General features: G+C 43.2%; 1 protein-coding gene across 1 annotated transcript in view; it reads left to right on the top strand.

Annotated features, from left to right (window-relative positions):
- SLC37A3 (solute carrier family 37 member 3) overlaps positions 1-22160 on the top strand; it is a 40687-nt gene that overhangs the window by 16728 nt on the left and 1799 nt on the right. The window contains exons 8-14 of the mRNA XM_032220984.1: positions 157-241; positions 3662-3861; positions 5712-5853; positions 6989-7090; positions 8305-8352; positions 10588-10739; positions 19691-19756. Of these exons, the coding sequence (XP_032076875.1) occupies positions 157-241; positions 3662-3861; positions 5712-5853; positions 6989-7090; positions 8305-8352; positions 10588-10739; positions 19691-19756 (795 nt within the window). The remainder of the gene's footprint in view (positions 1-156; positions 242-3661; positions 3862-5711; positions 5854-6988; positions 7091-8304; positions 8353-10587; positions 10740-19690; positions 19757-22160) is intronic.

The raw sequence follows: 22160 nt of genomic DNA on the forward strand, positions 1-22160 counted from the left end.
ATTTATTAAACTTCTCAGCGTTTCACTGTGCCTTCCAATAAAAATATGTTGGGACTTCCTATACAAGCAAAAATAAAATACCGGAAGGATTAAGATAAGAGAATCCAACAGTCACCCATGAAATATCCTCATTGGTTTTTCCCTATCTCCTTTCAGTATGCCTTCCTGGTGACATCATCAGTCCAGTTTGCTGGGGGAGTTATTGTCTTTTTTGGCCTTGTGATTTCTCCCAAAGAAGTAGGTAAGTAGAAGCACCTTTTCACTTGTTTTGTCTTTCCTGCTCTCAAACCCAAACTGCAAGTGGGGCATAGTTAATTTTTGACTTGGCACGCCAGTCAAAATCCATATTAAATATTCAAAACCGCGTTGGATACTAACATTAAGGGCAAGTTTTTCCCCCCATTTTAAACGTTAACAGGTAATCCTCGATTTACAACAGTTTGTTTAGGGACCGTTCAAAGTTACAGCCGCACTGGAAAATGTGACTTGTGACCGTTTTTCAGAGTCATGACCTTTGCAGCGTCCCCATGATCGTGTGAGCAAAATTCAGACGCTTGGCAACTGGTTCATACTTACAACGGGTTGCTGTGTCCCAGGCTCACGTGATCCCATTTTGCAACCTTCTGACAAGCAAAGTCAACGGGGAAGCCAGATTCACTTAACAACCAGGTTACTAACTTATCAATAGCAATGATTTACTTAACAACCGAGGCCAGAAAGGTCGTAAAACAGGGCAAAATTCACTTAACAAATATCTCACTTAACGACACATGTTTTGGGTTCAATTGTGGTCATAAGTTGAGGATGACCTATACTGTGTATCCTGCCCAATGGTGGGATTCAAATCATTTAACAACCGGTTCTCTGCCCTAAAGATTTCTTCCAACAATCAGTTCACCAAATTGCTCTGAAAGTTAACAACCGATTCTCCCGAAGTGGTGCGAACTGGCTGAATCCCACCACTGAGCCTGCTTTTATAACAAGTCTAAATTGGTCAACACAAGAACAAAATGGGATGCACGTTTTTGAACTTCATAACTAAAAAGACAACTGCAAGAACAATAATACGGCAGTAATAAAACCGTTCCAACATTTCGCTTGGCAAAATGTCTGCAGTGCTGCATCTGAATCGAGGCTGATGACTCGCAGTACAGAATTAACTTTTAATGGGGCTGTTGTGGCCTGGTAGAGTACTTCGAAGTGGATTCACATTTTATTACATCTGAGTTCTTCAGAGCAACTTCCTCAGAGTTTAATTTTGGTCATGATACCTCCAAGAGGCAGATGAGGTTGCAAAATACTTCAAAGTGGGCTGTATGCCTTTGACTCCAAAGCCTGAAAATGTTTTGCCAAGTGCTGCATGTGGGGAGAAACAACAGGAAACCTTGGATGCACCTGATAAGATAGCACTTAGCACTTAGACTTATATACCGCTTCATAGTGCTTTTACAGCCCTCTCTAAGCAGTTTACAGAGTCAGCCTACTGCCCCCGAACAATCCTCATTTTACTGACCTTGGAAGGATGGAAGGCTGAGTCAACCATGAGCCTGGTGAGATTTGAACTGCAGCTAGCAGTCAGCTGAAGTAGCTTGCACTGCTGCACTCTTAACCACTGCGCTATCTCGGCTCATGGGTTGGGATGGAATTTCTATCCTGATGTAAGGCAGCCTCTATGGATTTGTGAGTGTGCAGATCTCTGCCATGAATCCAAAGCATGGCTGTTATATATGCCATCTTCTGTATAGCTAAAAAATGGTGGTTTAGATGTTCTAGATAGGAAGGGAAGAACCAAAGAGCAACTGATTTCCTTGTAAGGTTGGGAAAAGAGCTTTGTTGTTCACCTCTTGCTATTCAGATGCAACTAGGTAGATGCTGCTAGTGGTTATAAGACCAGAATGTTTATTTTACTTCAATCTTATTTGTTCTTGTGATTACCAAAGCACTTTCTTTGTTTGGACTCAGCGATAGCGTCTGTAAAGAAACACAGTATACGCATCCTTACTTTTTTATGCTTGCAGAGGAAGCCCAAAAAGTGGCAGAGAAAAAGTTAATTTGTTCAAATGCTGAAACTGGCTTGTAAAAACCTGTTGTGGGGCATCTTTCTTCAAGTCTCATCTGCCCATTAGAACTGCGTCTGGTAGAGCTTTGAAATTGTCTCTATTTATCAAATTAAACAGTACCCCACCCATCTTACAAACAAGTGATTCCAAAAGACGTACAGCAAAGCTAAAAATTAATGTAGTGACCAATGCAGATTGTGGAGCAGAGGTGCAATATGTATTCTAGGAACACACGTAACTTAGACTTAGTGTAACTTTATTGTCACTTTGAAGGTACACAAATCGGCATGCATTAAAATGAAATTTCGTTGCATACAGTTCCCAAAGGGTCACCACCTTCAATCTATCTATATAAAAATGGCTGTGTGTGTGTATGTTCTAGCATAACCCTGGATCGCAATTTCAACCAAACTTGGTACACAGATAACTTACTCTCTGGAGAAAAATACTGTGGGAGTAAGACACCCCTAATACCCCTCGGGGGTAATAGCAATAGCAATAGCAGTAGACTTATATACCGCTTCATAGGCCTTTCAGGCCTCTCTAAGCGGTTTACAGAGAGTCAGCATATTGCCCCCAACAATCTGGGTCCTCATTTTACCCACCTCGGAAGGATGGAAGGCTGAGTCAACCCTGAGCCGGTGAGATTTGAACCTCTGACCTGCTGATCTAGCAGTAGCCTGCAGTGCTGCATTTAACCACTGCGCCACCTTGGCTCTTGGGTGTGTGTGTTCTGTTAAGATGCAGCCTGTTGTGCCTTTAAATGGCTTCTACTATACTGCTGTAAACTGGCTTCTACTGTACAGCACAGTGGCCATGGAAACGGCTTCACAGTACTCCACAAGGGGGCTCCCTCTGTTAAGGGGGAAAATCCAACAGTAGAAATTATGTTTGGTCAGACATTTTCTCCCTATAAATAAATACCCAGGCAATGCCGGGTTATCGGCTAGTATACACTTAAAAAACATGATGAATAAATAAATAAATATGCATATACCCACATACCCAGTACATATTATTCTATGACACAGAAAAACACCACAGTCTAATTTGGATGGATACATGTACATGGCGAGAAAAATGAATCTTGCGAGTTTACTAGGCGAATGGCATAGGGAACAAAGCTGTTACAGAATCTGCAATCACCTACAGTGCTGCTCTCTGTATCAGATGAAGCTTCCAGATACTCTTCAAGGGCAGCCCCATGTGCAGTGCATTACAATAATCCAAATGGACTAGTAATACTGTAAATTTAGTCACACTGCAAGTACGTCATACCAGTCTTGCCGTTGGAGAAGTCTGACTCCAGTCCTAAAGGGAATGCATTAATTTGTTGGGTCTTCCAAGTAACGGCCAGACATGTACAGTGGAGAGAGTCGGTGTCAGGATCACACAGGATTCTTTTGAGTGTGTCAGAATAGAATTTGGGTGTTTCTGCACAGCCCCATCCAGAAGCATTTCTCAGCCCGAGGAAAGGGAAAGAAGAGAGCGTAAGGGAGCCGATTCAGAAGGGAAGAACCATAGCTCAAAAGAGCAGACACGAGAAGAGGGGATTGTCCCTTCCTTTGTTTTTTAGGTTGCCTTTCTGTGATTTCTCCTAGGCCTCCCTGAAATTGGCACAGAAGGGGAGGGTGAAGCTGTTGAGGAAGATGCCACTGAGCCATTAATTAGCAGCCACGAGAATGAAGATTTCGATGAGCAGAATCACACCATTCAGGCATCAGACCTGAGCAGTGGTAGAAATGCTCCATCCCAGGCCATTGGATTTTTTCAGGCGTGCTGTCTGCCTGGCGTCTTATTGGTAAGGGTATTGTTATCATCCCCTTCCAGTGATAGATAGATAGATAGATAGATAGATAGATAGATAGATAGATAGATAGATAGATAGATAGATGATAGATAGATAGATAGATAGATAGATAGAACGAACTAAGAAACAAGATCACATGATATCTATGGGCACAAGTATTTTTAAGGATACTGTCTTGGTGCCTGCCCCCCAAATCTCCTTTCCCCCCTCTGGTATTTTTAGTCAAGAAAGTTTTACTTAAATAAAAATGGAAGCTAGCATGCTGCAAAGCTTTGTTTTTATTTCTAGGAATATCTTTAGTGCCCACATGGGGCAAGAGGAAATAGAAGAAAAGGAACAGTGGACAGCTGCACACCAATTCATAGCTTAGCAATATACCAACCTGCCCCCCGCCAAAAAAGAGAGGCAGAAGTAAGTGAAGTGATAGACAACATCTTGGGGTGGTGAGGAGCAAACTAATTAAGTTTCCTTCCTTGTCAATGTGTGGTTTCTGACTGGCATTACCCTTGAGAATTCCGTTACATACTATCGACTTCCAAAAGTGTCCCATCTGCCCCAGGGGTGAAATCCACTTACCTTTGCTATAGCAATGTGAGCTCGTGGGTGGGTGGGTGGGTGGAGCCTGCTACTGCAGCGAACCGTGAGGGGAGGGGAATCCGCTGTGCCACATGATTTAGATCAGTGTTTTTCAACCTTTTTGTGCAAAGGCACACTTTTTTCATGAAAAAAAATCACGAGGCACACCACCATTAGAAAATGTTAAAAAAATTTAACTCTGTGCCTATATTGACTATATATAAAGTGTTTTTCCCACGGCACACCTTACACTATGTCACGGCACACTAGTGTGCCACAGCACAGTGGTTGAAAAACACTGATTTAGATTATCTAGAAAGCAGGAGATCCTGCTTTCTAGCTAATATAAATCGTGCATCACGGCTGATAGTCGGAAAAACTGATGCGCCCGAACCAGTAGCATTTTTTTTTACTACCGGTTCGGGTGAACAGGTAGCATTTTTACTACCGGTTCGGGCAAACTGGTCCAAACCCGTAGCATTTCACCCCTGACCTGCCCCTAAAGTCTACCTCATCCAGTATTTCTAAATCTTGGCAATTGTAAGATGTTTGGGTCTCTAACTCCCGGAATTCCCCAGCCGGAACTCTGGGGAGTTCTCCACCTATCTTAAAGTTGCTGAGATTGAGACTCACTGACTAAGTCAATATTAAATAATGCTGCGTAGACCTTGTGGGAAGAGACAGCGTCACTCATTCTGCATTTTTAAGAAAGCCAGGTAGCGCTTCCCATTGTTTGTTTCTCTCATACTGGTGCATTGAGTTAGACTGACAGGCGGTAACTGATTCCAGTTCATCCAACCTGTTGTCTAATGGATCAGGTTCAGATTTTTCTATTCAAGATCTGACAGTCTATGTCAGGCATTCCTTGAATAGAAAAAAATGAACCTGATTCACTTTTAAGTTAGCCAACCTTGGCAATAAATACATAAATCAAGAGGGCCACTTCCAGAAGCTGAATTCTAGAAATTACAGAGATCCAGCAAAATGACAGAAGGAATTTCAACTAAAGCTTATGATTCTTCAAAATCCTAATTATCCTAACAACTGAACAGCAACAATGTCACTACTCTCACTTGTGCCCATCCTACAGCTTTAATAAAGGTATAATCATCTGGCTGGGGAATTCTGGGAGTTGAAGTCCACAAACCTTAAAGTTGCCAAGGTTGGACACCCCTGCTCTATAGAATTACAAAGCCATGCTAGCTCAGCTAGGGTTGTTTTGATTCTAACAGATTTTCTTTTGGGATGGTATTTATTTGTTTCAGTATTCCTTGGCCTATGCTTGCCTGAAACTAGTGAACTACTCCTTCTTCTTCTGGCTGCCTTTCTACCTCAGCAACAATTTTGGTTGGAAGGAGGCAGAAGCCGACCAGCTCTCAATCTGGTATGATGTTGGAGGCATTATAGGTATGACTATGAAGCAAAAGACAAATTCTTTTTGTTGTTATATTTCATTTTCAGTTCATTGTGGGATTAGAAGAGGACGTGGCAGGATGTGGGTGAGAATTCTAGTTTCTAGAAACTAAGTAGACACCGCTTGTCTACCAATTAGTGACTGACAGGCAAAATGATGATGGATGTAGTAGGAGGATGTCAAATGTATTTATTTATTAGAGTTTATCCTGCCTTTATTATTTTATAAGTAACTCAAAACAGTGAACTTACATAATACTTCTTCCTCACACCCACAACAACAATTCTATAAGGTGGGTGGGCTGAGAGAGAGTGACTAGCCCCAAGCCGCTTAGCTGGTTTTTATGCCTAAGGCAGGACTAGAATTCACAGTCTCCTGGTGATTGGTCCAAAGTCCTTCCAGTGGGCTTTCATGCCTAAGGCGGGACTAGAACTCACCGTCTCCTGATGATTGGTCCAAAGTCCTTCCAGTGGGCTTTCATGCCTAAGGCGGGACTAGAACTCACTGTCTCCTGATGATTGGCCCAAAGTCCTTCCAGTGGGCTTTCATGCCTAAGGCAGGACTAGAACTCGCCATCTCCTGATGATTGGTTCGAAGTCCTTCCAGTGGACTTTCATGCCTAAGTGGACTAGAATTCACAGACTCCTGGTGATTGGCCCAAAGTCTCCCAGTGGGCTTTTATGCCTAAGTTTCACAGTTTCCTGGTTTCTAGACCACACCTTAACTACTATATCAAACTGGCACTATACCAATCTAATTGCCTACAGCAGCTTCCCCACAGTTGGGCACGCCCCCATCTTCAAATCCCAAAATTCTTACCAGTAGTGTTGCTATCTGGGCATTCTGGAAACTTCAAGTCTCACTTTGGAGAAAACCAAACTGGGAAAAAGATGGTTTAGAACAGTGGCTGGAGAATCTTCCAGTCAACACAATGTATGAAAGACAGCTAAATTTGTAGCCAATTGTGCTTTAAAAAAAAGATTACATTTATATGCCTACCATCTCACTGTCCAATGATTCTGGGTAGCTTCCAGCATTGTAAAAACAGTAAAGCAATAAATGTTGATTCTTGGTGCGCATAATGATTACGATCTGTTGTGATAGTCTTTATTCCTTCTATTTCTACAGGTGGTACCATCCAAGGTTTTATATCTGATGTGCTACAAAAAAGAGCTCCTGTATTAGCTATTAGCCTCATCTTGGCTATTGGATCTCTCTTTGGATACAGCCGTGAGTATTTTCGTGCACAATAGGTTTTGTGGCATGAGCTTGTTTATCTAGCCTCCTTATCTTATGCACGAAACATAGGGAGGCCCTGTTTTCTTTACCGTATTAAATCAGCAATTGAAATGGGTTACAATCAACTCTGCTTTTGAGTTTAATAAGAGATAGCATTCTCAGCAACCTTCAAAAAATAATAATTACAAGAAGCCTGCTGAATAAGCCGGGCAGGTAAAACTCTTCTGCTTTCCTGCTTTCCATCCTGCTTTCATTAGTGGTGAGCCAGGTGCTTCTGGGAGATCCACAAACTGAGTGTTCCATTGTGTGCTGGAATGAACAGGAAAAGGAGAATATTCTTTTCCAGTAGAGGGCGCTATCTGCACTTGTGCAGATGTACCTTTATTGGATCATTGCCGGTGTTCAGGCCACGGGCACAAGTGACAGTAGTGGTTTTGCTACTGCTCATTTCTTAGGGTAATTATGGCTTTGAAGTATCATAAGCTTTAGTTGAAATCCATTGCTTCTATCATTTTGCTGGAAGCCCTGTAATTTTTAGAATTGAGCACCTGTGGGTTTCCCCCTTGATTCATTCCTTTTGATTTAACCCTTTCTGGGTTAGAGCAGTGAGCAAAAGCAAAGCTTGTTATTATTTTGGAGGTTTCATAGATAGCCCTCAAGTCTGCACTTCCGTTGAAATATTGCACTAGCAGCTTCCATCACTCACTCTTGGCCATATCGCTTGATTAGATCAGTGCTTGGCAAAACCCCTTTTGCTGAATTCTTGCTTTCAGTAAGAAAGGAAACAAGCTGTTCCCTTTGGTTTTGTAGGTTCATCTATGAAATGTAAGGTCCTTTCAGTCCAGTGTTCTTGGCTGCCTTGCTAAATGTTCTATTCCACTTCAGGGAGAATCAAAGTTTTATTGATCCAAAATTGCTCCAGCAGTTCAACTATGGACCCAACTGAATACAGCTAGCATATAACTTCTCTTGTCTTCCTCATCTTCCTCCCCTGGTTTTGAGAGGGAAGCATACTTAACCATCAGTGAAGGCAAAGTTAAAGAAACCATCTGTTGCATCAGAAGATTAAGGCACTGTTAACATACCCCGTCAATGCATAATCTTGTAAAGGGTCTCTTTTATAATCCGCTTTTCATCCAATCCTGAACTTTTTATCTGTTGTGGCAAAAAGAATTATGACCTTTTTCTTTTCTTTGTTCCCATAGGTTCCCCAAATAATAAACCTATCAATGCTGTTATCATGGCGATTACAGGTAAAAGATCAACATATTTTCAGGGACAGTAAAGATCTGTTTTCATAACGTCATATCTTGGCTTGTTTCAATGTTTTCTTCCAGCCTTAGCCTGTCTGGCTTGTTGGTCTTTGCCTAGTGTGATAGGCAAACCTAACCACTGTTATTTGTAACCCAACAGATTTATAACAGCAACTTCTATAACCAAATGGGTTATTCAATACTAAAATCGTGGTTTACTGCAACGTGTGAAGCAATCATTTGAAGTCTAGTATGTTACAAGACTTTACTGCCGTCGGTGTCTGGGTAGATTCTCAGTCATCCAGGTCATGGTTTTTCCAAAGGTGCTTTTGCAAAAGGCCACTGGACTTTCTGGTTTTTCTTTGAAGACTTTTCGCTTCTCATCCAAAAAGCTTCTGGAGGAGAGTATAAATCTTAGTATAACTAAAACACTCTGGTTTCTCTTCAGATCGTATCAATCTTCTGGATGAGAAGTGAAACATCTTCAAAGAAAAACCAGAAAATCCAGTTGCCTTTTGAAAAAGCACCTTTGGGTCTACTGCCATAGCATTTAAGGAATACTGTAAATTTTGCTTTCCCTTCTTCCAGAAGTTCACAATCAGCAGCTTTGGGAGAGGGGAGCAGACACATAGGTGGTTATCTAATTTCCATTGACTAATGGGACACTATACCAGTGTCCCCCAACCTTTTGCGCACCAGGGACTGGTTCCGTGAAGAGAGGTTCTTCTGCAGACTAAAGGGGGTGCGGTTTTGCATGCTGCCTGCATCCTGTGGATGGGGCTTCACTTATTTGCGTGGGCCAGTTGCTGGCATGACCTAGACCAGTGATGACGAACCTTTTCCAGACCGAGTGCCCAAAGTGTGTGTGTGTTGCGTGTGTGTGAATGCGTGTGCGTGCCCAAAGCCCCAAAATGCAATGCGCCTATGGGCCTTGTGCATGTGTCCCACCCCTACACATGCGCACACAGCCCTACCCATGTACCCTGCCCCCCCCCGCATACACCCCACCACCTGCGCATGCATGGCAGAGATGCGAAGGCCAGCTGGCCAGAGGGAGGTGTGCATGCATGTATGGCAGAGCTGAACTGGGGCAACGGCTCGCATGCCATCAGAGAGGGTGCTGTGTGCCACCTCTGGCACGCATGCCATAGGTTTGACATGGACCTAGACTATGAAAACTTAACGATGAGAAAGGCACGAGCAAGATTTGCGAATAGGCAATAGTTTAGACCAGTGATGGTGAACCTTTTTTGGCTCACATGTCATAAGCGCGGGGGAGCGCAGGGGGGGTGCGTGGGCATCCCACACCCATAATGCAATGCACAACACCCCCCAGCAGGCGCTCCCCCATTTTTTGCATGCTTTTTTGTTTCCCCAGGCTCCAGAGGCTTTATAGGAGCTTGGGGAGGGCAAAAACAGCCTCCCCACCCCCACCCACCCGCCCCTCTGGAGGGCAAAAAACGACCATATGAGCAAACTGGAAGTCACTTCCGGGTTGCTTGTAGGGTCAATTTTAGCCCTCTGGAGCGTTCAGGAGCCCTCAGGAGGCTTCCCTGAAGGCTCTGGAGGACTAAAAACGGCCCTATGAGCAAACTGGAAGTGACTTCTGATTTGCTTGTAGGGCCGTTTTTCATCCTCCGGAGCCTTCAGGGAAGACTCCGGAATGCCCCTGAAGGCTCCGGAGGGCTTAAACCAGCCCTACGAGCAAACAGGAAGTTCGTTCCAAAATTCCGATTTGCCTGTAGGGGTGGTTTTTTGTGCTCCGGACACTTCAGGGAAGCTCCTGAAGCCTCCGGGGGGGGGGGAGGCTGTTTTTGCCCTCCCCGGGCTCCTATAAAGCCTCTGGAGACTGGGGAGGGCAAAAAATGGCCTGACAAATGGCTCCACATGCCACCTGTGGCACGCGTGCCATAGGTTTGCCATCCCGGGTCTAGACCAGTGTTTCTCTACCTTGGCAGCTTGAAGATGTGTAGATTTCAACTCCGAGAATTCCCCAGCCAATGGGGAATGATTGTATGATTGCAAACTAACAATGACTCTAAACTAAATCAGCACATTTTAATATTTCCACTGATGTTTGGATGGATGACTGGTCTGACTTTTTGACAGTTTTCTTTGGTTAAGGGGCAAGGTTGCAAGTTCAGATGAAGATAGTCTTGCTTTGTATCGGAAACAGAGCCCCGCCTCTTCCATCTTCTCATCCTTAGCTGCATTTTCCTTTTGATTGTTTCGTAGGCTTTTTTATTGGAGGCCCTTCCAACATGATCAGCTCTGCCATTTCTGCTGACCTGGGACATCAGGATGCGATCAAAGGAAGTAGCGAGGCTCTTGCAACCGTGACAGGGATTGTGGATGGCACCGGCAGTATCGGGGCCGCTGTGGGTCAGGTAAGACAGATCTGAAAAGCAATCAGGATCGTTGCAGCAATGAAAGAACTCATACAGTTGGTCCTTGATTTACAACCATAAGGAAGGTTGCTCATTCTGGGTGGAAGTGTTGATGGCCATAAACCAATCATCACAAGATAGACCCAATTTTACAATCTATTTTTGCAGCACTCATTACCGTGTTTCCCTGAAAATAAGACTGTGTCTTATTTACTTTTGACCCACAAAATATGGCTTGGGCCTTATTATCATGGGAGGGCTTATTGTTTTGGGGTTGCCAGGCGGCTGCTCCCTTGCGAGCGGGCTCCCAAAGAGCCGGGCACAGCCTCAGGGGTGAAGCAGCCATGAAGTGACCATGCACACATGCGAGCTGCGGCGGAACAGGCGCTCGCGCAACCACCCTCTCTAGCTGGGCAGAGCTCCATGCACTGATCTAGGGAGTATCCCGAATGTGCCAAGTTGCGGGAGCTGGGGGGCGGGCAGAGCACCACGTGGCTTGGCATCTTAGGGGTACCCCCTAAGTCAGTGAATGGCGCTCTGCCCAGCTGGAGAGGGGGTTTGCCAGGTGGCTGCTTGTGAGCGTGGTCACCTCATGGCTGCTTCACCCCTGAGGCTGTGCCTGGCTCTTTGGGAGCCTGCTCACAAGGGAGCAGCCACCTGGCAACTCCCCCCTCCGGCCAGGCAGAACGCCACTCCCCAACCTAGTGGTATCCCGAAGGCGCCAAGCAACGTGAGCACCTTTCCCTCCGGCTCCCGCGGCTTGGCACCTTTGGGATACCACTAGGTCGGTGAGTGGTGCTCTGCCTGGCCGGAGGGGAGAGTTGTCCAGGGGGCTTATTTTCAGGGGGGACTTATATTTTGCCCACATGAAAAATGTGGCAAGGCCTTAGTTTCAGGACAGGTCGTATTTTTGGGGAAACATGGTAAGCAAATCAGTATGGTCATTAAGTGAATGTGCAGTTGTTAAGCAAATGTGGCAATCATGAAATATATACATTGTTTGCTACAGGCCAAATAAAGTAGGTAAATGCCAGATTTGCTAAAACAAATATTGGTTATGTGACCACAGGATGCTGCAAACGACCATAAATTTGGACAGTTGCTCAGCGCTCAAAATGCAGTCATGTGACCGTGGGGGGGAAGTAGCAGTCGAAACTTTGGAATTGGGTTGTGAGTTTGTTTTGGGGAGAGGAGGTTGGAATCGGTTGTAACTTCAGTCACTTAGCAACTGGTGGAGAACAATTTGTACTGAAGTGAACATTTTATTGAAAATTTAAGATCCCACAGGCTTTTCTTTTCAGCATCGTTTCATTAAAGGATGCATTAATAGTAATATTTGTTATATCTCAAGGAAAAAAAGGTTAAATGTCAGAGAAAACATAACTTATTGGGGACTTTTGGTTTAGAAAAATATGCTTTCAGCATATCCAGAGGACATTCAAATCACTGCAGTCAAATTCCCATCCTGTGGCTCCTGCTGACTTATTCATACAAACGTCGTCTTTTGTGGGGCTGCTAACTTGTATGTTTGAAAGCCTGCTGTTTCGGGAGATCTTCCCTATGGCAAATTGCATTTTTTAAAATATGCTTTTTTATCTTGTCTTTATTATTTTTATAAATAACTCCAATATTGGTAAATCTCTCTCTATATATAAGTGTTTTTGTGTGTGTGTGTGTGTGTGTGTGTGTGTGTGTGTGTGTGTGTGTGTGTTTTCCAGCATAACTCTGGAACGCCTCGAGCAATTTCAACTAAACTTGGTACACAGATGACTTACTCTCTGGAAACAAATACTGTGGGGGTAAGACACCCCTAAGACCCATTTGGGTGTGTGTTCTGCTAAGATACAGCCTGTTGTGCCTTACAATGGCTTCTACCGTACTGCCGTAAAATGGCTTCCACTGTGCAGTGCAGTGAAGCCGCCAAGGTTACAGCCTCACAGTAGTCCACAGGGGGGCTCCCTCCGGCAAGGGGGAAACATTAGAAAATAAGATGGTATCACTTTCTTTGATGCTTCTGAGGGCACAGGAAAAACATTTGGAACTAATTTAATTGTTACCGAAATCAGGGCTTTTCCTGTCTAATATAAGATTAGGATAAAAAAATACCCAGGCAACCCCGGGTTATCAACTAGTAGCCAATATTATTTTTTCCTCCTATTTTCCCCACAACAACAACCTTCAGAAGTGAGGTGGGCTGAGAGAGAGAGAGAAAGACTGGCTCAAAGTCACCCAGTTAGTTTTTATGCCTCAGGCAGGACTAGAAGTCACAGTTTCCTGGTTTCTATATTTTATTTTTTTATTTTTATACATCTCATTGCGTGAATGGTTTGATTCCTGGGAGACATACAGTTCAATACAGTATTATTCCTAGTAATTACATTTCATTTTCATTTTTACTAATGTAATTTCTACTATCATCCTTCAATTCTAAACCTTCTCATAGTTCTACCATACATTGTATCATCTTAACATCGTTTTTGCTATTTCCCCCCTCTTATTTCTACCTCTATTTTAGCCCCCTCCCTCCCCCCCTTCCCCTTTCATTCTAATATCCAAAGACATGATCCAGTTTCCTGGTTTCTAATCTTGTGCGTTAACCACTAGACCAAGCTGCCTCGCTTTTCCTTCCCTTTCACCTTTCCAACCTCTTAAGGTACCGTATTTTTGGGAGTATAAGATGCATCTTTTCCCCTCAAAATAGAGGCTGAAAATCTGGGTGCGTTTTATACACTGAATACAACATTTTTTGCTTCCCAAAACCCTGCCCCTTCACCAAAATGGCCGTACATAGTCTTTAGGAAGCTTTCAAAGAGCTTCTGGGGGCTGAGAAGGGCAGAAATGAGCAAAAAATGGCCCATTTTTTGCTCAATTTAACCCCCCCCCAGCCCCAAAGAGCATTCTATAAACTTCCTAAAAGCTATCCATGCCCCTTTTTTAACGAAAAATGGGCCCATTTTTTGCTCACCCCCCCCCCCAGGAACACTCTGCAAGCCCCCTAAAGGTTATTCATGCCTTTGGGGGGGGAATGGCCCCGTTTTTGCGAAAAACGGGCTGTTTTTGGGAGGTTTGCAGAGTGAAAAAACTTTTTCTTTATTTGCCTCTTCAAAACCTTGATGCGTCTTATACTCTGGTGTGTCTTATACTCTGAAAAATACAGTATATGTGTGTGGGTGTAATGGGGAGGATAATGCACAAGGAGAGCCAACTTTGCATATTTAGCGATGTTGCTGTCCAGGAAGATGGAGATATAAATAATTTCACTTCCTACTATATTTCTATGCTTATGGCTTCCCTTACTCATCTCTGTGTCACCTAGAAAAGAGAATCCTCCCTGTTTCTGCAGCGGGAAGAAAGAGCCTAGGGCATGTTTCTCACTGGTTTGTATAGTATTTACAAGGCATCAAGTTAGAAGCCAGGAAACTGTGAGTTCTAGTTTCATCTTAGATATGAAAGCCAGTTGGGTGATTTCTAATCAGTCACTTTCTTTCATCCCTACCCACCTCAAATAGGAGGAAGAAGAAATGCTAGGTATGTTTGGCACCTTAAGTTATTTATAAAAAAATAGTAAAGGCAGGATATAAATACATAAATAAATCTAGCAGAAACAGCGAAAACAGAACTAAAAAAAAACCCCAGGATACAGAGAACAAAAGAACAATTAGTAGCTATTTTGATAAGGTAGGAAAAAGGAAGACTAACCCTTTATGGAGAAAGGAGGGAAAGATGTAACCGGGCAAGGAAGTATGCCATATTTACCATATTTTTTGGAGTATAAGAGGCACCCTTTTCCCCCCAAAAAGAGGGTGAAAATCTGGGTGCATCTTATACATTGAATACAGCATTTTTGGCCTACCGAAACCCCACTCCCTTTCCAAAAATGGATGTGCAGAGGGTTTGGGAGGCTTGTAAAGTGCTCTTGGGGGCTGGGGAGGTCAAAAATGAGCAAAAATGTGCTGTTTTTGCCCCCCCCCCAGCTCCCAAGAGCACTGTACAAGCCTCCCAAACCCTCTGCATGCTTTTTTTTTCACCTTTTTTTGGGGGGGGGGCAAAAAAACAGGTGTGCAGAGGGTTTGGGAGGCATGCAGAATGCAAAAACCTTTTTAAAAAATTTACCTCTTCAAAATCATGGTGCATCTTATACCCCGGTATGTCTTATAGTCTGAAAAATACGGTAAATATTATAAATAGAATTAAAACCAACCAACCTTTCTCAAAATTAAAGGTATCCATTTTTTCAGCAGTAATGTCTGCAGCCAGTTCCAACTCCTGCTCGTTTCTTTTAACAGCATCTTAGCAAATGTAAGGTGACACAATTAACAAGTCATATTTCTGTTGTGTAGATAGAACATGAAGCTACTTAAAAAAAAAACTTACGGTCTGTTGAATAAGCAGCTGGCTTCATGCAAAATATAAAGCTATAATGCATGAGTTCACGCATGACTTGAAGCCGAGGACATGCAAGTCCCAATGTGATTTCGTGCTTTGTGAAGGAAATCTGAGTGTGTAGAATTATATCCCAATGCAGTGGGCCTGTCCAAGTTGCCGCCCCCAATTTGGATGTCATTTCCAACAATGGCCAAGCAAATCTGAGGATGGAGAATGGGGTGGGCTATAAATAGCAGGGAATGAATAAAAATGTAAACGCAGGAATAAAAATGTAAATACAAGCTGTTCTTATTTATTTTTATTTATTGTCTTATAATATTTGCTATATGTAGCTGACGTTTCAGCTAGGGCCTGACCATTCTTACGAAAATGCATTGTCCCATCAGCTTTCTTTTGTTTTTTTAATGATTCATTAACTTCTTTATATACATAAGAATAGATGAATAAATGTACAATACCAACAGGTGGTTCTTCCAAGTAAACAGAAGGCAGGAGAGTTACAGGCAAACATAAACAGTTAGCTTCATTTTAGCAGACAAGCCCAGACAGACTGCTTTCTTACTTCTCAGAGCAGCAGACTGCTTAATACCCAGACTTCTTACTTAAGTTTCTGTTTCAATTCTCTGCACAGAGTTAGATCTGTTTAAGCTTCCATTGTCTGACTTAGTTGCTGTGTCTATTCATTGGCTGACCTTGTTCCCATGTCTCTCCCAGTCATGAATATTTTAACAACTTGCTTTACTTGCTGCATTGCTCACCTGCAAAATGGCTCATAAGAACTGAGTTCCTTCTCCCATTGGCTCCTTTTATGTAAACAACCAATATGCATTCATGTTTACAAGTGAGTCTCTTCTGGGGGCTTTTAGACTAAGCGAAGTTCCTTATGTTTGTCCCAAAGGTGCTTTTTCTGGAGGCAACTGGACTTTCTTGTTTGTTTGTTTTTCTTTTGAAGATGTTTCGCTTCTCATCGAGAAGCTGCTTCAGCTCTGAGAGGATAGTGGGGAATGGAAGGATTTATATTCCTTGCAGTCAGCAGCTGGTCATTTGCATCCTTTCAGAGGGTCCTTAAAGCATCTGGAGGCTTATCTGTGTCCTCAGGGTCACCTGAGTAGTGCTCCTGGTTCCTGTAGTCTATAATTTTTCCCCCTTCTGGAAATCCATTCTTACTCCCACACCGTTTAAAGGTGTTCATCCCAAATTGTATAACTAAAAGCAGGGGGGGATCCTACCGATTTAATTGAGTTGCACGCTTCGTGCACTATGCGCATGTGGGCGGTTTAGAGAAAACTTACCTTCTGCATTACCGCTGAGAAGGAAAACAGTTGAGGCATGTCAACTGCCGTGCGACTCAGCTTAGAAAATAAAGGTCAGTAAAACGCAAGGGCGGGCGGGCGGGCTCACTCGCTCATTGAAGCAAGCCGGTTTGCTCGCAGCTGATCTTCGGTGCTACTGGTTCGCCCAAACCGGTCAGCTGAGAAGATAACGGAGAGTAAAGCGCAGGGGCAGGAATCTGAGAATCTCTACAGATGTTCATTATGTTTGTTTCTCCTTCCCAGGGTCAAAGCTGCAAGGCAGCGTTCCTTGCATTGTAGAGTTCTCAGATAGGAAGCAGAGGTATTCACACAAGACAATACAGGGCTAACTTGGAAGAGATGTGAGTGCAATGTAGGAATGGGGTTAATGATTTGGCAAAGGTGTTGGCTACTATACAGACCGCCATAGAGGTACCTGAGGGACCGCCTCCTGCCAATTACCTCCCAAAGACCGATTCGATCGCACAGGCTTGGCCTTCTCCGGGTTCCATCTGCCAGCCAATGTCGGCTGGTGATCCCCCGGGGGAGAGCCTTCTCTGTTGCTGCTCCGGCCCTCTGGAACAAGCTCCCCGTGGAGATTCGGACCCTAACCACCCTCCCGGCCTTCCGTAAAGCTACCAAGTCCTGGCTGTTCCGACAGGCTGGGGGCTGTTGAAATATCCAGCCCCGCTTCAGTTGTGAATGTTGTGCATTTTTAAATTTTTTGTATTGTCTTATTTATTCCCCTTTCCCTGGTTTATTGTGAGCCGCTCGGAGTCCTTCGGGAGTGGGCGGCATACAAAACTAATAAAACAAACAAACAAACAAACAAAACAAAAGTGCCGTGGTTGGAAAGGGTATCTTTTTAAAAAACTTGGTTTTGGGGCAATGTTACAGTAACGCATGGGCCATCCTGATTTGAGGGAGCATAAGCAGTGTGGGATTCCTCTCAGCTTTCTTCTGACTCTGGAGTGGTTTTGCTCTAAGAAATTACTAATCCTTTGCTCATGATCTCGGGAAGCAACACGGTGCTTTTCAAAGCTGTAAGACCGGCCATTGTGCGAAGATAACAATGGCGTACCTTCTGTAGAATTCATTATTCCTAGCCGTTGCCATTCTTCCAATTGTCCAAACTTCCTTTATTCACGAGGGCTTTGTGTCTGACAAATTGTATCCTCTACTTCCTTCCCTACCTAAGATTGCTGTTATCTGTGACAGTACATCACCATAGCAACCAGCTGAGATTCCACAAACTGGGCTGTCTCCCCTAGTGGGAAGTCCGCGTCAGGAATATGTTGAACTTGTCAGAAAAAAGAAGAGCCTTAAAGAATGCAACATATGAAACATAAATGCACCCAGGTTTTTGCCAGCGGTTGAAATGAGTGCACTTTGGACCAAATCTCTCCAGAACCATTTGAAGTGATTTATGGAAGGGGATAAAAAGCAGAAACATTATTTATTGATGCATAAAATATCCCAAGTGAAAAGATGTAATTTCCATGCAAAAAGTAAACATGACAATATTTTGAACTGGTTTGTGTACCGTGCAACTATCTGGGCTGTTTAGCTTTCAAGCCCTATTAAGTTTGTCATTTTAATAGATTAATTTTACTCTATTAATTTTTAATAGATTAATAGATTTTAATAGATTAATCGATTCCCAGCATCTATCTTTCAGTCAGTCAGATTTAGCACTAAACTATTTGTATAATTTAGAGGCTGCCTGATTCCAGTCAGCAGTTACATGAAGAGGTTTCTCCCCAACCCTCTGATTTAATTTGTGCTATTTGATATGCCTCTTTCTTTCTTTTTTTTACAATTAAAAAAGAAATGTGGAGGAATGTGGAAATAGTACAGGAAGAGAGCAGCGCTTTGCCAGAGTGGCAATGCCAGTCTCTCAGGAGAAGAGGAGGCGGCATTTGGAAAAGATTTCCAGTGTGAGATCATTGCTCTGATCTTGTGGAAGTCAAAGAAGGCAGTGTTGGATTTAGACCAAACAGTTTATTGGCTGTTTTTCTTTTTTTACTAAGCCACCTTTTAAGGGCAGAAACTGTCCCACAGGAGGCTTGCCACAATAAAGACCCAATGAAAACATAATGTAATAGAATAATAAACCTTATGAAAGGTGCAGACCTCAGCAGCAGAACATTTTACTCCCTCAGAATTTAAAATCGAAGCAGCGTTGCGGTGCTGCAATTAAAGACCTTTTCGTTTAGAAATCTCCTCAGCTCCTGGCTGGGGCATATTAAGGACCATTTTCTCTCTCAGGCTTCCTTATTAGTCTCTGCCCTACTTGGCTCACTGATAGGTTCGGATGTGAGGAGAAGAAACGTGGGTTTCTTTAGTCACTTCTGCCTCTGGAGAAGTTTGTGTATATCGTTTCGGATGCTTAGATTTGCAAAGGGACTTTCGGGAGAAGGAGAGCCTTTCCCCTGCTTTGGTGATCATAAGACGGCGTTTTCAAGCATGCTGTTTGATACTCTCATAAAGGTCTAGGCTGGTGTGCCAGTTTTCTCCTACCTGCTGTGCTTCAGATATGATGGAGCAGAGCTTGCATTAGTCCACCTCTGAAAATAGCTGTGTGTGGAGCTTGGCTTAATGTTGAAAAACTACTTAGAGAGACAAAGAGGAAGGCAAAGGAGCCTCCGTGGGGATCCTTCAGAGGTGGTATTCTGCCGGTTTTGAACGGTTTGGCCGAACCGGTAACAGAAATAGCGGGTGGCTCCGCCAACCTGCCCTGGCTGTACAGCATTGCATTTAGCCCCCTTTTTTTAGGCAAAATGAATGCACGGTGGACGTGACACATGCGCTCACATTTATGAACCAGTAGGGAAAGTAAGTGAATACCACCCCTTGTGTCCTTGTATATGTTTATATTTCCTTGTATATACGGTATACTTGCATGTGCATAGACATACACACACACACACACACACACACACACACATTTTACAACCCCCGGTATGCCCAAATATGGGAGGAAGATCACTACTTCCATTCTCTGTCCTTCGACTCGTCACAAGAGACCATCCAGACAGAACCCAATATATATATATATTTTACTGTTGCCTTTTTGTTACATTTGTTATATATATATATATATATATATATATATATATGTGTGTGTGTGTGTGTGTGTCTGTCTGTGTGTGTGTGTGTGTGTGAGAGAGAGAGAGAGAGAGAGATTTGTATGCATAAACAAAGTAATAGAAAAATAAAACTTGTATGCATTCCTTGAAGGATGTAGATTCATTGTGTTTCCTTTCCTTCTAGTACTTAGTATCTTTGATCCAGGAGAGGTTGGGATGGATGCAAGTTTTCTATTTCTTCATTCTGATGGTAAGAAAACATTTCTTATTTTTCTTTTTAGATTATATCCTTCCCCACCAGGCAGCAAGGAACTCCCCCCTCCCCCCAGATATATGGAATTGTTAAGACAACAGATTAAAACTCCTGGTTTAGCATTATGTTAAACTGTAGTGCTAGAGTGCAAGACTATACATTATCCAGTTTAAATCAATGGCAGTTTCTTCTCAGTTAAAAAAAAAAAAAAGAATTGTGGCCCCAATGAGATAAAGGCAGAAGTTAAGAGTCAAATAAAGGATGTCTTGATTGATGGCTCCATCTTTTCACTGTTGAATTGCTAATAGCTGGCTGGGGTCCAGCCCCTTGGTCCCCATTCTGATGGCATCTCTCAACGGAAACAGTTGTAGGTGAATATTTAAACTTTCTGAATAAGGAGAATAAAATGAATAGTTTACATTCTTAGCTAAAATTCATCCAAAGAAGATGAAGAGCAGTCAAACCTTATAGAAGCTTTCAATATATTTGCAATGTATTTTAACTTTCTTGCCTTTTTATCCTGAAAGGATTACATTTCCTCAATTTGACAGGAGATGGCATTTGTATGAATCATCTGATTGACAACTGTAACACACGGAATATAATTTCTTCATAGGTTGCATGACATTCAATACGAAACAGCTCTCATGTGAAATTGAGATTGTTAGGGTTTGATCTGTATCCTTGATAATGGGTGTAATTTTCAGTCTGTAATTGGTCTGCCATCTCAACAGTCTGTATTTGAAGAAGGGTACCTGATAGGAAGGCTGCAATCCTGAACACATTTAGAGTATGCAGATAAGTTAGAACTCTGAGTAAATGCATATGGGACTTTACAATAACACCTCTTAAGATTTAAAACATCCTTCCTTAGTATGAATGCCCTCCAAGCATGGACTTCAACTATTAGAATTCTCTGCAACATCCATGTGCTGGCTGGGGCATTCTTTCAGTTGTAGTCCACGTATCTGGATTGGAAAAGCTGGGCTAAATGCAGTGGTGGGATCTTAGCGGTTTAACAACCAGTTTGGTGATTGTGCTCACTGCACGCGCTGCGCTTGCATGCACAGTTTTGTGAAAAGTTACCTTCTGAATTACTGCTAAGGAGGAAAACAGCTGATGCGCATGGCAATCCGCTCTGCCAAGTGATTCAGCTGAAAGGATATAGGTCAGTAAAACTCAAGGGCAGGTGGGCAGACCCAGCTGATCGTCGGACTGAACCGGTTCTCTCCCAGCTGATTGTCGGAGCTGCTACTGGTTTGCCCAAACTGGTCTGAACTGGTAGAATCTCACCTCTGGCTAAATGTGACCTCTACCATAGAGGTTAACTCAGCAGAAAAAATGGACAGCTGTTCCCTTGTGGGGAAATGCCATCAGTTAAATTAAGGGTGGGGAATTGAATCCAGACTGGAGTCGGAGGCAGTTCTCACTTGCCCTGTCATTCAGCAAGCACACATGAGGAGTCTAATTGGAGAGCCCTCTTTTTCCTTATGCTAACTATTTCTTCCATGCGGGATTATATAGTTTGACAAGTGAATGCTTTCCATCATCAGGGACAAGTTGCAGAAACTGGGGGGATCTTGGAGCCCAAGTGAACAACCATTTAAATATGAGCCAGCAGTGTGCAGCAGCTGCCAAAAGCCAACACAGTTCAAAGCTGCATAAACAGAGGGATAGAATCAAGATCACGTGAAGTGTTAATACCACTTTATAAGGCTTTGATAAGACCACACTTGAATGCTGCATCCAATTTTGGTCGCCACAATCTAAAAGGACTGTTGAGACTCTAGAAAGAGTGCAGAGAAGAGTAACAAAACTGATCAAGGGACTGGAGATTAAAACTAAAGAACAGTTGCTGGAATTGGGCACATCTAGTTTAATGAAAAGAAGGACTGGGGTTGACATGATACCAGTGTTTTGATATCTTAACGGGCTGCCACAAAGAAAAGGAAGTCAACCTATTCTCCAAAGGGCAGAACAAGAAGCAATGGGTGGGAACTAATCAAGGAGAGAAGCAACCTAGAACTAAGGAGAAAGGCATGAGCAAAGCAGAACTTTTGGCTCCTCTTAGAGTAGAAAATGGATCAGATGGATGCTGCTTCCATCAAAATAATATTGGGCCACTTGGGCAAACAGACTGATCAGGTATGAAGTGCTTCTAAGTATACCTGGGATGGCAAATCTGGATCTGCCTCTGTGTAATAGCAGTAGCAATAGCACTTAGACTTATATACCACTTCACAAAGCTTTACAGCCCTCTCTAAGCGGTTTACAGAGGCAGCCTATTGCCCCCAACAATCTGGGTCCTCATTTTACCCGCCACGGAAGGAATGGAAGGCAGAGTCAACCTTGAGCCTGGTGAGATTCGAACTGCCAAATTGCAAGCAGCCAGCAGTCATCA

Source organism: Thamnophis elegans, chromosome 7 (genome assembly GCF_009769535.1).
Source record: "Thamnophis elegans isolate rThaEle1 chromosome 7, rThaEle1.pri, whole genome shotgun sequence".
Lineage (NCBI taxonomy): Eukaryota > Metazoa > Chordata > Lepidosauria > Squamata > Colubridae > Thamnophis > Thamnophis elegans.